Source organism: Lacerta agilis, chromosome 15, assembly GCF_009819535.1.
Source record: "Lacerta agilis isolate rLacAgi1 chromosome 15, rLacAgi1.pri, whole genome shotgun sequence".
NCBI lineage: Eukaryota > Metazoa > Chordata > Lepidosauria > Squamata > Lacertidae > Lacerta > Lacerta agilis.
In genome coordinates, this window is record NC_046326.1 from 1060536 (window position 1) to 1075581 (window position 15046).

The 15046-nt window shown below is 42.6% G+C and overlaps 1 protein-coding gene across 9 annotated transcripts in view; it reads left to right on the forward strand.

Moving 5' to 3' along the window:
• Positions 1 to 15046, forward strand: part of NSD3 (nuclear receptor binding SET domain protein 3) — an 85538-nt gene that overhangs the window by 41278 nt on the left and 29214 nt on the right. For 2 of the 9 annotated variants that reach the window (XM_033172074.1, XM_033172075.1), the window contains exons 8-13: positions 1753 to 1853; positions 4202 to 4247; positions 7100 to 7230; positions 8862 to 8990; positions 12111 to 12237; positions 12714 to 12911. In XM_033172074.1, coding sequence (XP_033027965.1) covers positions 1753 to 1853; positions 4202 to 4247; positions 7100 to 7230; positions 8862 to 8990; positions 12111 to 12237; positions 12714 to 12911 — 732 coding nt within the window. Of the gene's footprint in view, positions 1 to 30; positions 130 to 1531; positions 1675 to 1752; positions 3396 to 4201; positions 4248 to 4690; positions 4801 to 7099; positions 7231 to 8861; positions 8991 to 12110; positions 12238 to 12713; positions 12912 to 15046 lie in introns of those variants that run through there. The other 7 variants (XR_004427966.1, XR_004427967.1, XM_033172076.1 and 4 more) reach the window with 7 other exon arrangements.

The following is a 15046-nucleotide window of genomic DNA, read 5'->3' on the forward strand; positions in this document are numbered from 1 at the left end:
GCTCTATTTTCCCTATTTGTCACCATTCAGTGGTCCAGACCTTGGGGTGATCTCTGTCCACTAGGAGGCAGGTTCTTTTAGAAGAAAGACTGCAGGGTTTGGACTAAGAGGCTCCTCCCTAGAGCCAGTCTTTCTCCTGCCTCTGTGCCCAATGGCCATGGACCACTGCCTGGTGAACAAGTAGGAGGAGAATCCACAGGTAAGCACATTCTAAGTTTTCACATGTGTCTTTCAAAATGCTTAGAAATGAGGCTCTGCTTGTCTCCTCATGTTCATACAGCTGATTCACATGCCATGCTAAGCCATAGTTTGTTTTAAACCATGGATTAATCCTGCAGCATAGCCTCCTTCAGGTAGCATGGCTTCTTGTGTTCTGCAAACCTGAATCATAGTTTTTTTAAAAAAGAAACACAAATGTTAAGCCAGAAATAAGGTAAGATTTTGTTTTTCACTTGTTTCTGGCTTAACATTCATGGCATGCTTCAAACAAACAAATCAGAGTTGCATTCACATGACACAAGAAGTCATGCCATGGCTTATTTTTGCTTCTCGCCGCACCCACAGAGGCAAGCCATGCAGGGCATGCCATGGCAGCCATGTTCACTACTAATCCATGTTTTAAAACAAACTGGCTTATCGTGAAGACACAAGATCTTCCCAGAGTATGTGAAGTAAGTGATGCATCTGAGCAGGTTCAGGATGCCATTCTTGTGTATCACTGGTTGGGGCCACATGACTTTCAGGCAATTGGTCTTCTAGCATAGCTCCTTCTAGAAATTAAGCACTGACAATAAATCTCATTCGAGTCTTGTCTATTGCAGTCCCTTGATGGGTATCAAAAATTATTGCAGAATTATTTTATACCTGTTAAAGTTTTCCCCAGGATTCTTAAATGTAACTTTTGCTCTCATTGATTTTTAAGCCCTTTTGAGTGAATTGGGGTTTTCATGTGCTGAGCAGCACAGGTTCTTTGATGGCTTTGAGTACCCTAATTGCCGTTATTGATATTGAGCCTGGGTTCCATGTCTTGAATGAACAGCCCCATGCTTGGAGAATGCATAAGAGTTCTTTGTTTCTCATCTTTGACTTACTCTAAAGTGCCCTAAAATATTACACTAGAATATTATATGTTGTACAATCACCAAACTTGCAGGACAGGAATTGGGGAAGTTGTGGGTTCCATGTGTTGCTGAACATCACATCTCACCAACATTCAGGGAAGAGGGAAGTTGTTGTCCAGCAACATATGGAGGCTTTAGGGTTCCATCCCCTTCTAGGACTTAGATTCAGACAGAGAGAGGAATATGATGTTCATTTAAAGACATGCAAAAATATTGCCTACATTGGCAAATACTTTGAAAATAAAATTCAGAACATATTTGTGTCCTTGGTGTGGTTGGTAACCTATGAAATTTAAGCAAGTTCCTGGTTGATTTTAAAGGTTCTGAACATGAAAAGTCACCCCTTCTTAATACTTTGAATTGTAGACTTCTTTATCTTCATATTAAAGCTGGTCTTTTCCCAAACTCAGGACTCTCCCTGAAGCACTGAGATGTATTGCCTGCAGCCAGAACACCAGCTGGCAGATTAAAGTCTATGCACTCAAAGAAGAATGTAGGGAAATCAGGACTTTGCTATTGAATGTCACCCCTCATTGAGGAAAGAGAGCAGACAGACAGACAGACAAACAGACAGACAGACAGACGAACAGACAGACAGACTCCTGTAATGGAAACCATTCTGTTCCCTCAGGTTCTGTAGAAAAGAAGCAACAGAGAAGATCAATACGAACTCGCTCAGAGTCTGAGAAATCCACTGAAGTTGTGCCAAAGAAGAAGATCAAAAAGGAGCAGGTTGGCTTCCTCCATGTAGAGAGTTAAAATATACTGTATACATACTTTCTGTGGCTTAATATTGATGCCTTTTTATTTCTACCTACCCACTTGCCCCTCTATATCCCCCATTGGGTTTGCTTTTGGACTTCCCCTCCTGAGATCTTCTCCCTCAGTAGATATTGCTGTTAACTGATAACCCTTTTCAGCATCAATCACGCTTTGGATAAATGGGAACACAGTGACCTCTTCATGAGCTGATACATTTACTTTGGCTGTTTCTGTTACCAGCATAGTGATTTTATGTTTCAGTGTTTTCTCTGGAAATGCTACCAGCTTCTTTCTTGTCTTACCCTTGGTTTAGCTGCTGGTTTGTACTGAGGTTTTAGTTTGTTTTCAAAGAAAAGCTAGATGGATTTGTTTGGTTACTCTTGAAAATTTACTATTAGCATAATCATTATTTAAAGGCTATAGCCTTTTATGTTAGCAGAAGGGGAAGATCATCATGATGGGTTGATTTTGTTTCGTCCTTTAAGTAGAACCAACATGTACAGGACATTCCTTTTTAAGGATACTGCTTTTGAAGCTAGCCAGTTGTAAGTGAAGAGGAATAGGCAAGTTGCATACCACCCATGCAATATATGGATTTTGCAGGTTTCAAAAAGGTTATTGTCACTGTTTCAACTGTTTCAGTATGCTCCCATTTTAAATTTAAGGGCAACCCACCTTGAACCATATGCACTATGTAATAAAGATTCTCTAACACGGTTATTGCAAGGGCCAAGTAATGTTGGGGGGGAAACATTTCTTGCAATTACAATTCTAATAAACTTTAAACGTGTTGCACATGATTTCTTGGTTAGCTGAAAGTCTTGAAAATATGCTTCTATTTAAATATCCACTCTGTTGCTGCCCTGTTCAACATTTCTCTTGTCAGATTTCCAAAATGATGGAAGTTAAAGGACTATGACTTCAGTGCAACTTTTCCCCTAAAGTAAATATTAAATATTGGGAAATAGCATATATAACTCTTGGCATCGATTATTGCAGTTTCCCTTTTTAAATATGAAGCTGTAGTAATTTATATATTTTGAATTAACCATGGTACAAGAACCACATGCCATTGTTCCCCAAGTAGTCTTGCTTGCTTTATACTATGTAGCTAATTAAGACAACATAGTATATTGTACTCATGTTTTTCAGGAAGAGCATATGGCCAGCAAAACATAATGGTCAGAGATGCACTGTAATGCATAAGCTTGGATGTGATATATGTTGAGAAAGGCGTCCTGATATCTTAGGATTCTGCAACCATATTTGTTTCCCAGGGTCGAGCTTGTTGCAGTGAATTTCCAAATTTTTTCTGCATCCTTTTGGTTTTAAAATTATAACTGGAATTTTAATTACAAATGAGAGACGCAATGTTAATTCTGTTGCAGTGAGTGGTAGTGAAATACAAGTGATTGTTTAGATTTTATATTTGTATTATCAATTGTATCCTATACAAATCCTTCTATTGTATGTTTTTATCCATTGTACAACGAAATAAAATATTTTTAAAAATTATAGAATAATCCTTAATAAATATCTATGAGACGTGTTTCTTACATGTACATATAACCAACCTGTGTAGATTTATTTATTTATTTATTTGTTTATTTATAGCGGCAATTTTTAGCCTAAAAGCAAGATCTTAGCAAAAGCAGCTGCTTGCAACTACCAAATTCACAACTTGGGTGTACTGTGGAAGAAAGCTTGCCTTCCAATGTAGGATCCAAGACACTGATCCTGGAGGCCATGAAGTGCTTTCACAAGGTCGCCAACTTGCCTACCCAAGCACTGTGCTGATGTTGCTGTATAGAGGCCTGCAATGCACTTGCTCTGCCTTTGCAGCACTCTATACAGAGGAGCAGCAGCCCATGGCCTCAGAAGCTCAAGTGCTTGCTGAGTGGAAGTGCCTTTTAAAAAAATGGGGCAGTAAGTTAAGCGTCACATGGAACTTGAGTGTCCTGTTTCTCTTTACTTTTCTTAGCCATTGTGGGGGTTTTCTGTAGCCCAAGGAGTGGCTGCTAAACCCCCTCTCCTGATTCCTGGAGCAAAGATAAAGCCATCCCATCACTAAGTACACAAAGTGAATGATTTCAAGTAAACACAGTTCAGGGAAGGCGCCTCGTCACCCAGTGCAGAGAAGGCAGCGTCACTTATATGCGTAAGAGGTGGATCAGAAATGACTTGCGGGGGTGGGGTGGGGTGGGGATGGCAACATGAGTTTCCCTTTTGCTAATTGCTTGCATTGAAGTTTTGTTTCCTCTTTTATACCAGGGAACAGGAAATTCCTCTATTAATTGCTTGTTTTCCTGTCCAAACAGGTAGAAACAGTCCCGCAGACAACAGTGAAGACTGGATTACAGAAAGGTGAGTGGTGCTGATTATAACCCAAAAGTTAGTATACAGCCTATTTCATTTTTACTCATCTATGCCTTCCATGTTGTGTATGTAAGTAATCCATGTAGGCATTGTAGCCCCACATCTAACAACCACCTGCCTAACCACCTCTTGCATATACTTCATTGCCACAAGTCCTTCTTGTCCCCTTTTCCCATGCTACTTTATAGATTATTGGAGTGGTTATTAGGAAAATAGGGCTGGGATTCACAGATTTTGCCCTGGTCTGAAGTCATTGCCAGAAGAAGAATTTGCTTGCCAACTGGCTTATTCACCTATTGCCCAGCGGTAGCCGAATCAAATAAAAAGGGAATGAACCAGGACCCTGAGCATAGGGACAGCAGCATGCTTTTAAAGTTCTTTTTAAAAGCTTGCAAAAAGCAGGGACACTCCTTAATCTCTTGCATTAACAGTTAATGCAGTGAACATAAGAGCCCACCTGGATCAGACCAGAAGCCCATCTAATATTCTCACAGCAACTGATAATTCAGAGACATCCTACCTCTGATGTTGGAGGTAATATTTATTTATTATTTAAAGAATTTTTAACATGCTGTTCAGCCGAAAAAGGCTTCTAGAGTGGCCAAAACATAACCAAATATAAGAAATGCTCTGAATCTAAAAGACAGCAACTCAAAAGGGATTGGGTGGAACAAAAAAGGAAAGCCAGGCATTCATTCGTAGAAGAATGTTCTTGTAATGACTGGCAGGAATGGAACGATTTGGAGAGGAGTTGCTGATCTTTCAGCAGATCCCATAGAGAGGTTCTTTCTTTCTCTTTCTTTCTCTCTCTCTCTCTTTATGGGATGGCTGTGGATAGATGACAGTTGAGGGAGGAGCCTGATGGATCTGGTCTCTCAGCAGAGTGGATGGAGAGGCCCTGCGGTCCTGTCTCCTTCTGCTAGATCAATCAGGGCTGGTAGCGTTGGATCTGTTGCACTGACCTACAAGAGCTAGGAAAAGTTTGGCGGCCAGGTAGGGATCAAAAGAACTAAATCAAATCAAAAGAGCTTTGTCACTGGTTCCATGAGCATCAGAAGCCTTTGGGCTTGTGTTTCTCAAACACTCATCTTGTATGTCACATGGAAAGCTGATTTGGTGCGGAGGTCTTGTTTCAGAGGAATGGGGTGGGTAAGAGTTTAAAAGAAATTCTTTAGGCTTTCTTAAGTAATTTGATAGATTTTAACCCTTGTCGCTGGTGGAAAGGCAGGGACAAGACTATTATTTCCAGCTCCTCTGTCCCCATTAACTGTCATTGAAATAGTTATGACCTTGGTCTTCTCCATCGCACTATGTATGAACAAAAGGATGTCAATTTGATATAAGCTGGGAAATGTGTGTGGTGATAATTGCTTCTGGTGCAGCCTTTTGTGTATAAGAGCGGACAATTTGCAGAAAGTGTAAAAAGTGTCCTTGCCAGGGTGGCTCACCGTGACAACTATAGGTCTGTTGCAACATTTCCCGGTTCGGAGGGTGGTGAGAAGGCAGAATACTTCTTTCTGTTGTCTCCCTCCCCACCATTTATGGAATGCTCTGTCCTGGCAAGGCGCCTCTGATGCCAACATGAACACCCTTTCAGTGCCAGGTTAAGATGCCTATCTTGCATTTGAGGGAATGTGATTACCACTCTTACTACTGCTTCTGTGCAAATATTATTTGGAGGGGAGGGTGGTATTATTTTATTCTTAAATTCAATGATGTACTTTAAAAAAATCATGTAAGTAAGTCATTGAGACATTTTGTTGTTGTTGTTCAGTCGTGTCCGACTCTTCGTGACCCCATGGACCAGAGCACGCCAGGCATGCCTATCCTTCACTGCCTCCCGCAGTTTGGCCAAACTCATGCCAGTCGCTTCGAGAACACTGTCCAACCATCTCATCCTCTGTCGTCCCCTTCTCCTTCTGCCCTCCATCTTTCCCAACATCAGGGTCTTTTCCAGGAAGTCTTCTCTTCTCATGAGGTGGCCAAAGTACTGGAGCCTCAACTTCAGGATCTGTCCTTCTAGTGAGCACTCAGGGCCGATTTCCTTGAGAATGGATAGGTTTGATCTTCTTGCAGTCCATGGGACTCTCAAGAGTCTCCTCCAGCACCATAACATTTATGTACCAGGTGACAAATAATCATTATAATAACATCAATATGCCATGCTCTAAGCCTACTGAAGAATAGGGTAAAATATATATATAAATAACACTATGGTCAACCCCCCTTTCTTGCTGCCTTTTGAAGCATGCTTTGAATTTTAGTTCATGAGGTTTTGTAGGGTTGAGCGTCATTGCCTCTTCCCTGACTTTTATGCACTGTGTAGCATTCAACTTCAACTGTTTTTATTACTGTGTTTAGTGCTTATACTGTAAGCAGCCTTGAAAATATTTCATATTTAAAGAGAGGTTATAGATGAACAAAATAAACACTATACAAAGCACCCTCACCCCCTGCTACTCCCTTCTTCTCGCTGGTGCCTCTCAGATGTTGTGGACTCCCATCCAGTCCAACCAGCATGACCTTTTGATATTCTGATATTTTATATTCTCAGGGCAACAGCATGACCAGCGGTCAGGAATGAGGGGAGATGTAGTCCAAAGCACCTGCAGAGCACCCTGGGGGCTCCCTCTGATCTATTCAGAACTATTGGTTAGAGTGACAATCTTTCGAAGAAGTGGAGTTACCTTAGTGGAATAGTTGCAATTTTAAAAGCTTTTAAACTAAGTGTCTTGTCAGTTCCATCTCTGCATGTGTCTACCCAGCCCCTTAGTTTCTCCTTCAGTGTTTAATACATTTATGAGATCATTTAAGATTAATTCCAGTATGTTGTATTCAAGGTGCCAGTGAGATTTCAGATTCTTGTAAGCCTCTAAAGAAAAGGAGTCGTGCCTCAACAGATGTAGAACTGACTAGCTCAGCATACAGAGATACATCTGACTCTGATTCAAGAGGTCTTAATGATCCACAGGTACATGCTTTGTATTTCTTGATGGGCTTTGAAATGCGCAAATAACTGATGATAGTGAACTATGCATAATTTCTGCTTGATTAGTCAGAGCATTTTACGTTGAAAATGGGAAATGTAGGGAGTAGAGTGGTGTTATGGACAGAGTTGCATATTCCAAAGATGCAGAAAACATCCTAGCTACAACAATCAACTTACTCAAAATCTCAGCTACTGCTCCCTTCCTCCCTCTCTCTTAATTTATTTAGCAAGGTCCTATGGTTGAGAAAATACTCAGTTTTGCTCCATTTGCTTCGTCCAACTGGCAGATTAAATTATTCAAAATAAGATGCTAAGTTCCATGCCACACAATTCAGCTTTTCTTATTTCAAATTTTGGTGCAGCCCCCCCCCCCCCGGGCTGTGAGGTTTTCCTCATTTACGCATTGTATTGAGACAAATTTGGAAATGGCAGGACATAATTTAGTGTTGATCTATAATAAGAGAGAAGATTTTATAGAAAATTTCAATGTCTATCATATGATTATGGTTTTCTCTTTCAATCAGTGGCATTTACATTTACTGTATTTTTTGCTCCATAAGGCGCACCTGACCGTAAGAGGCACCTAGTTTTTAGAGGAGCAAAACAAGAAAAAAATATTCTGAATCAAATGTTGTAGGAGAGGAGTTTTAAGTGGGGAGGGAAGGAAAAACACCGAAGGGGCAAGGAGCATGTGTGGGGTGTGTGGAGAAAGAGGTGGCTAACAATGCAGAAGAGGGGTTTAAGGGGAGGGATGAAAGGAAGGCAAAAGTTCTCTCCCCCCTCCAAGCCAGCTCCCTCCCTCCCTCCCACATGCATGTTTTCCAGCTGCCTGCGCCTGGATGCAGCAGCAGCGGAGCACAGAGAGGAGGAGGAGGTGGCAGCTGTCTGTTGCACTCCTAGCCGCTGGAAGCTGGGGTGGACTGGAGCCTGCGCGCAGTGCGGCTAGGAAGGAATTAGCAGGAAGGACATGATCCTTTCCCCTCTGCTTGCCACAAGAGCAGGGGATTTCCCTGCTCTTTGTTGCATTTGTCTGCCACCAGTCTGCTCGCTGCGAGGTGACGCTGCTGCGGCTGACGCTGAGCAACAGAAGGGGAAAGGATCATGTCCACCTGCTAATTCCTTCCTAGCCGCAGACGTGCTGAGCAAGGGTAATGGGCCATCGCTGGCCCGATCGGAGCAAACACAGCAACCAAAAGAACAAGAGGGTGGGCAGTAAGACCCTGAGGCAGAGCAGGAAAGGAATTTGCAGCAGCTGTGTGCTCCCTGCCAGAAAGGGACAAAAGCAAAAGGAGGGGAGCAGCAGCTGTTTAACCGCCAAGTTAAAACCATACGCGGGGAGCTCAAAACAAAATAGGAGCTCGCCCCAAAGCAGTGTGTAAGCGGCTCCTGCCCAGCCCCGCTGCCCCAAAGCGAGCCGTGGAGAAGGGACGGATGGGAGCCATGGCTCCCACCCCTCCCTCCTCCGCGCAGCATTCGCTTCATAAGACGCACAGACATTCCCCCTACGTTTTAGGAGGGGAAAGTGCGTCTTATGGAGTGAAAAATACGGTATCTTTTGTAGCATTCCTTTTAAAAAGTTAGCAATATAAATGGCTGTGGGCTTTTTCTTTTAGGGTAGCTTTGGAAAACAGTCAGACAGCCCTTCAGCTGCAGCAGATGCTGATGCTTCTGATGTACAGTCCGTGGACTCAAGTTTATCAAGAAGAGGTTCTGGGACAAGTAAGAGAGACACAATATGTCAGGTAAATAAAAAGTGTGACAAGGTCAAGGCTGCAATCCTATACATACGCTCACAGGAGCAAGAGTAAGCGAGACTTACTTCAGAGTAAAAATGCACAGGATTGAGCTGCACTGCTTTCAGCTAAAACCTTTTGGACAACACAAGGTCAGCACCATGCTATATTATGTTTAAATCCCAGCATGGACTTGAAAGCTATTTAGCTGGTGCAAGCCTTTGTTAAGAAATACCTCTCAACCTTCTTACATACCTTTGACTGCATTTCCCATAATATACCTCCTGCTAATTTTCTCTGCATTTGTACCTCTGGCAAAATTAAGGATTTGCCTTGCTTCTGATACTCTGTAACTCTGAGTGCCCAGGATAAGGTCTTTCCTGCTTTTTTTGCTTGCAAATTAAGCAGAAAGTGGCTACTTTGCATTAGTGCTGGCCAAAATGCAATTGAATCACAGCTGTTCAGAACATAATCAATTCCCATTTATTTTAGACCTCTATAGATCCACAAAGCTTGAGGGCACTGACTCTGAAATTCCACATTATTACTATTATTATCATAATCATAATCCACATCCTTTTTAGGGGGAAAACATTTAGTTGTTGCAACCATATGCTGCAACAAAAATTAAGCAACCATAACGATTTTTAACAGAATGGAAACAGGTCAAAATGCTCACCTCATTGAAAAATCCAGGTACTCTGCTATTGATAAAAAAGTAGCTGTTGTTGTTACAACAGTAATAAAAACACCTTAAAAATCTAAAGCAATTCCCACTTGCATGTCATCAGATTGTCCTCTGAATCAATGAGAGACTATAAAATACCCCACCTTTCCTGCAAAGAGCTCAAGGTGACACATGTGGTTCTCCCACTTCTCTCTTTATTCTCTGTGAGCCTGAGAAGCAGCAACTGGCCAGGGTCACCCAGTGAGCTCTAGGGTTGAGTGGGGATTAGGATTTGAATCTTCCAGGTCTCCCAAGTCCAACACTGGTTGTCTTAAGGGAGGCTGGCAAATTCCAAGAGGCAAGCACAATAGGCATCTTTGGGAACAGCAACCGCAGGATACAATATAATGTGAATACAGTCTAAGATTCTAAGTTTCCTTGATCCTGGTAGTTGTATCTTAGACAGAGACAAAACTCTCCCTTAAATGCTTTGGCCAAAGGTCACTTGGGGTTGCACCTATTACAACGTATAATACAGATTTGTGATAGTTTTCAAGCACATGCCTACCTGTGCCCTCTCAAAACTAAGTGTCCTACTGAGTTCAATGATGCTTCCTTTCAGGTAAGTGAGTATAGGCTTGCAGCCTTAAAGTCATGAATTGGGAGAATAGCCTCTGATAGGTCATATCTAGAGTAGGGAAGTTTGAGGAACTTAGTTTTTGTGAATTTGGATGCAAACTGATACACATTTCCTGCACTAATAGGTGGATTGGAATATAATTAGCCTTCAAATTTAGCACTTCTTTGAATTTTGTGATACATTCTTTGCTCAAAAAAGGTGTTAAAATATGTATCTTAGAATAAAAGATGTTTAGAATGATGTATATTTGAAAATAAATTTAAATATGCATTTTCCTGTGGATTCTAAACAGGACTTACAAATGAACACATGCAGGATTGACATGGTCTGGAAATAGACTGTCCCATCCATCCCTCATTTAGAATACAATCAGGTGCTGAGAAAGGGGGGCAGTGAGAAGAGATGAAGGAGAAATGAATAAGACTCTAGTGGATTCAGTGCACTGAAAGGAAAATATGGGGAGTGGATAACAGTAGAAGGGGTGGAAGTATTAGGCAAGACTCCAGAACTAAGCAGGTTATGGCAGGGTGTCAAGGGATTGTGCCTATAAACCTAATTATCTCAGCTTGGTAATGGTCTTAGCCAGGCACTACTTTTTAGAAGACTTGACATTTAGAAAAAATGACATTGCAACCTTACCTGAAAGGCGCTGGGCATAATCTGCAAAGCAGCAGACTTGAATCCAACAGAACTGAGTTGAAGACCAGAATCCTTACATTACATTGACATTGATGGCTACCCTAGTAATCAGTATTTAAAGACCATTTTAATGGTGAACTTCAAGGGATCAAATTACTTTTGTTTAGTAATCCTTACAATAGTTCTATAAGGCTAGTTAGCATTATTTTAGTTAGTATTGTGGCAGCCCATCACGTTGATGGGCTGCAAAACAGGTCATATGCTGACATTCCATCTGATAGGAGGCATTTGAAGTTGTGCAAATTTTATAAAGTGGAAAGTGTGACCTCTAGAAATAGGGAATGTAGGGATTGGAAAAAAGATTGAAACTTAACTAAGGTAATGACATCTGCACTGCATACGTAGCAGCATCACAGGGGTTTAGCCAACTAAGTTCTACTCACAGTAGACCCACTGAACCTAAAGTCTTGTCCTAATTCCAGTGAGTTTACTCTGAGTAAAGCTAGCGTTGGCTACAACCCTCAGTGTTGGACTCTGCATTGGGTCAGTCTGGAAGAATTCCCAGCCACTGACTCTGTACTCAAGTAGAAACCATGATTCACCTTATAAATGTTTGTTAAAAGAGTGAAGAAAATATTGCTTTAATCACATTCACCCAGTGATAGGAGTAGAGCTGAAGCGGAGTAGTGTTACCAGGTTCTTGACATCATTACTGCTCTGGAGTCTGCCATTTGTCCTTGGGCAAAGTACCCAGGGTTACTAACGGTGTCACAAGGATCTGCGAGGGTTGCCCTCTGCCTTGGTGTGCTCCTCATGCCTTGCAAGCTCCTGACCATGGGGCTGCCTTATTCCAGCAATGCAGGACTAGTTTCTTTCAAATGCAGGGACTTGAAATGGGCTTACTCTGCTCCCTGTTTCTGGTGTCCCAACTGTTGGTCTTCAAGCCTCCTCCCATCTAGCTAGCCCAGCCTCTTCAGCTGAAGAATCTTAGTCACACCAGCCCAGTACTTTCAACCAATGCTTCTTGACATACCAAAAAAATACGACCTGTAGAAGAGTCCTGTGCTAGACAGTGATGGAACCTTGCAGGGTTGTGTGGTGTCCCCCTCTTTTAGCTTTAGCTCTTATTGAACATTTAAAACCTCTGGTTGTTATGATCACATATTCATTATTTTCTCTTAAGATTTGTGAAAGTTCTGGTGAATCTCTGGTGTCCTGTGAAGGAGAATGCTGCAGAGTCTTCCATACAGAATGTCTAGGATTGAGCTCACAGCCTGATGGGAAGTTCGTCTGCCTGGAGTGCAAAAATGGTAAATGAGGGAATGACTTCTACCTTATGAATTCTCCTGGTAGGAGTTCTGGAGGCTCCTGCTTGCCATTTGTTCAGCTTGGCTGTTGTGTTCCTGTCCCGGAGGGTTCACTAGCAAATATTTTGGTTTCCCATGTGTGTGTGTGTCAAAGCACATTAAACTATTCAGGTTTCCCAGCCTGGATCTTGCTCTGTGGCACTATCTTGGCTAATTTGCTCCTTCTCTTCTAGCCACCGTCCATTAACTCAGCTTCCCCCCTCGCCACCCACCGAGTAACTGGGGGAAGTCGCCTTGATGGTCAGCTTCCTCAGCCTCAGAAAGCTGGCAGGAATATACAGTTGTCTTCCTTTCCTGTCCACTCTGTCTGAAGAAGTCTCCAGAGACCTAGGGCAGCTACTACCTGTCATGGCTGCTTTGTTTTACGCTCTCAGAATGTTTTACCCTAGGCTGGTCCTGTTTATTTCTCTTTTCTAAAGGACAGCATGCGTGCTTTTCCTGCAAGCTGCCTGGCAAAGACGTGAAACGCTGCTCTGTCAATGCCTGTGGCAAATTTTATCACGAGGTCTGCATCCGCAAGTTTGCTACTGCTGTTTTTGAGTCCCGAGGATTCCGTTGCCCCCAACACTGCTGTACTGCCTGCTCCATGGAGAAGGATATTCATAAAGCAAGCAAAGGTAAGATTGTTACTTGTTGTCTTTGGAGAAGAGCAGGAAACTGCAGGCTCTCTGATGGATAGCTGTCAACTTTCCCCTTTAAGGGAAATTCCCTTATTCCGAATAGGATTCCTCGCAAGAAAAGGGAAAAGTTGACAGCTATGCTGATGTGTTGCAGCAACAACCCCAAGGCTCTTAGACTGCTGCAGTAACCACTCAGCCTGTTTAGCTTGACCCTTGAAATAGGGCTAGGAAGAGCAGCAGCAGGGACTCTCTTCATAGCTGCCATTAAGGCAACCTGATAACGCTGGCCCAGGTATCCTGATACAAGGCTTCCCTGTGGTCACTGAATTACCTTGGGGAATGTGCTGTTTTATTCTCCCATGGCGCAAGGGCAGCCTGGTGTATCCTACCTTGACGTTCATGCTGTGATGAAGGGCAGGTCAGAAATCTTTTAAATAAATAAAATAAAAAATGGTGTTGCTGGCCTTGAATTGAGGCTACCAGTTCCTGCAGTTGGCTTGTGATGGAGGAACCCATTGCCAAGACCTGAAAGTGGATCAGCACATATTAGTCATACTCATTAACTTCAGTGGGCCTGTTTTGAGTAAACCTGAGCTGAGTACCACCCAAAGCCACTTAGCAGTATATTTGTTTCACTAGTGAAATGTTTACTTGTTGCATAACAAGTTTTCACTATCCCAGCTGTTTTGTTGGATTCTTGTGCAACTTTCAAACACCCATCCACTAGTGCAAGACTTCGTGTGCTGGTGGATGGAGGATGCTTGATGCAACTTATAATGTCTGTATGTTTTCCTACTCGTGCACCAGACATGCAGGTATGCTGAGCTAGCCTCAGATTGTTAACACATCAGCAAGAAACTCAGCCAGACACTTAATACGGGTGGCCATATTTCTGTTCTGGTTCTATCCAAGGAGTGAAAAGTCGTTACTGTATTAACCTGTCTTGATGGCCTCTGGCTGTTTCTCATTGCTGTTGGCAGCGAACAAGAGAAGCCAAATATTATTCCATCAACAAGTATAGCAGAGCTTGTTTCATTTTATTTTCAGTTACTTAACAGAATTTGCAGAGACCTTTTGGTACAGCAGACATAAAACCTGTACAGTAGGATGTGAAAAGAAGATGTGACGTTATATTTTGCTTGGTTATTGATATCTTTTGTGTAAAACAATCTGTGTACCCTGTGTGTGCAGAAAAGTGGAGCTTCACTTAAAGAAGAAGGGGTAGCTGGAGGATTGCTCAGTTGGGTTGAGGTACAGAAATACATCTGCCTTACAAACATCCATTAGCATTCCTAGCAGCCTTTATTGAATTATGCCTGAGTTAGCTAGAATACATTTGAGATAAGCTGTAGAGCAGGGCTGGGGAACCTGCAGCCCATGGGCCTAATAAGGCCCACCAGGCCATTTTGGCCAAGCCATGCCCCCAACCCTACACTGCACAGCCCTTTCCAAGAGCCAACAACCATCTGATTGCCAGAATTTGGTAAATGCCACACAGCTGTGTAAGTCCCAACAGTCAGCTGATTGTCTGTGTGCCCACCTGTCATACTTTACATTGGGGGGGGGGGCGGCGTAGAGATAAGGATCCAGCCCATCAGCCAGGTTTTGTTCCCCACCCTTGTTGTAGAGCATATGAATTCTCAGCAACAAAAGAGACACGTGGGATAGGGACTCTCAAGACTTTGCTGAGGCTGTTTTAGGTTGAAAGGGAGGGGGGATATCTCAGCCTCATCCAGAGTAGACAAAGCAAAGAAAAGGTTGACTCTTCTGCTAATGGCCCTCACTCTTGCAGCGGTGGAGCCATGTGGACAGAAAGGGTTTTACCATGCTTTTGATGTGCAGGTGAAAGAGAGATTCTTTGGGAAATACTGGTGGAATTCACTGTTCCCTGTGTTGACAACCCAGCCAGCTGTTCTTCATTGGTGCTATCAAAATTAACAGGCAGTTCGCTTTTTGGGGAAAACTGCCTTGCACCTTTTAAACTATTTTGCATAACTGATTGTGTTTTTCTAGATGTGAGAAAGGGGAAGGCCAGAATCAGGGCATGAAAGCCTCACTTTGCAAGTGTGTGTGTGTGTGTGTGAATCTGATTCTGAGTTTGCAGCAGGTGTTTCAAGCTGTCTTCATAGACA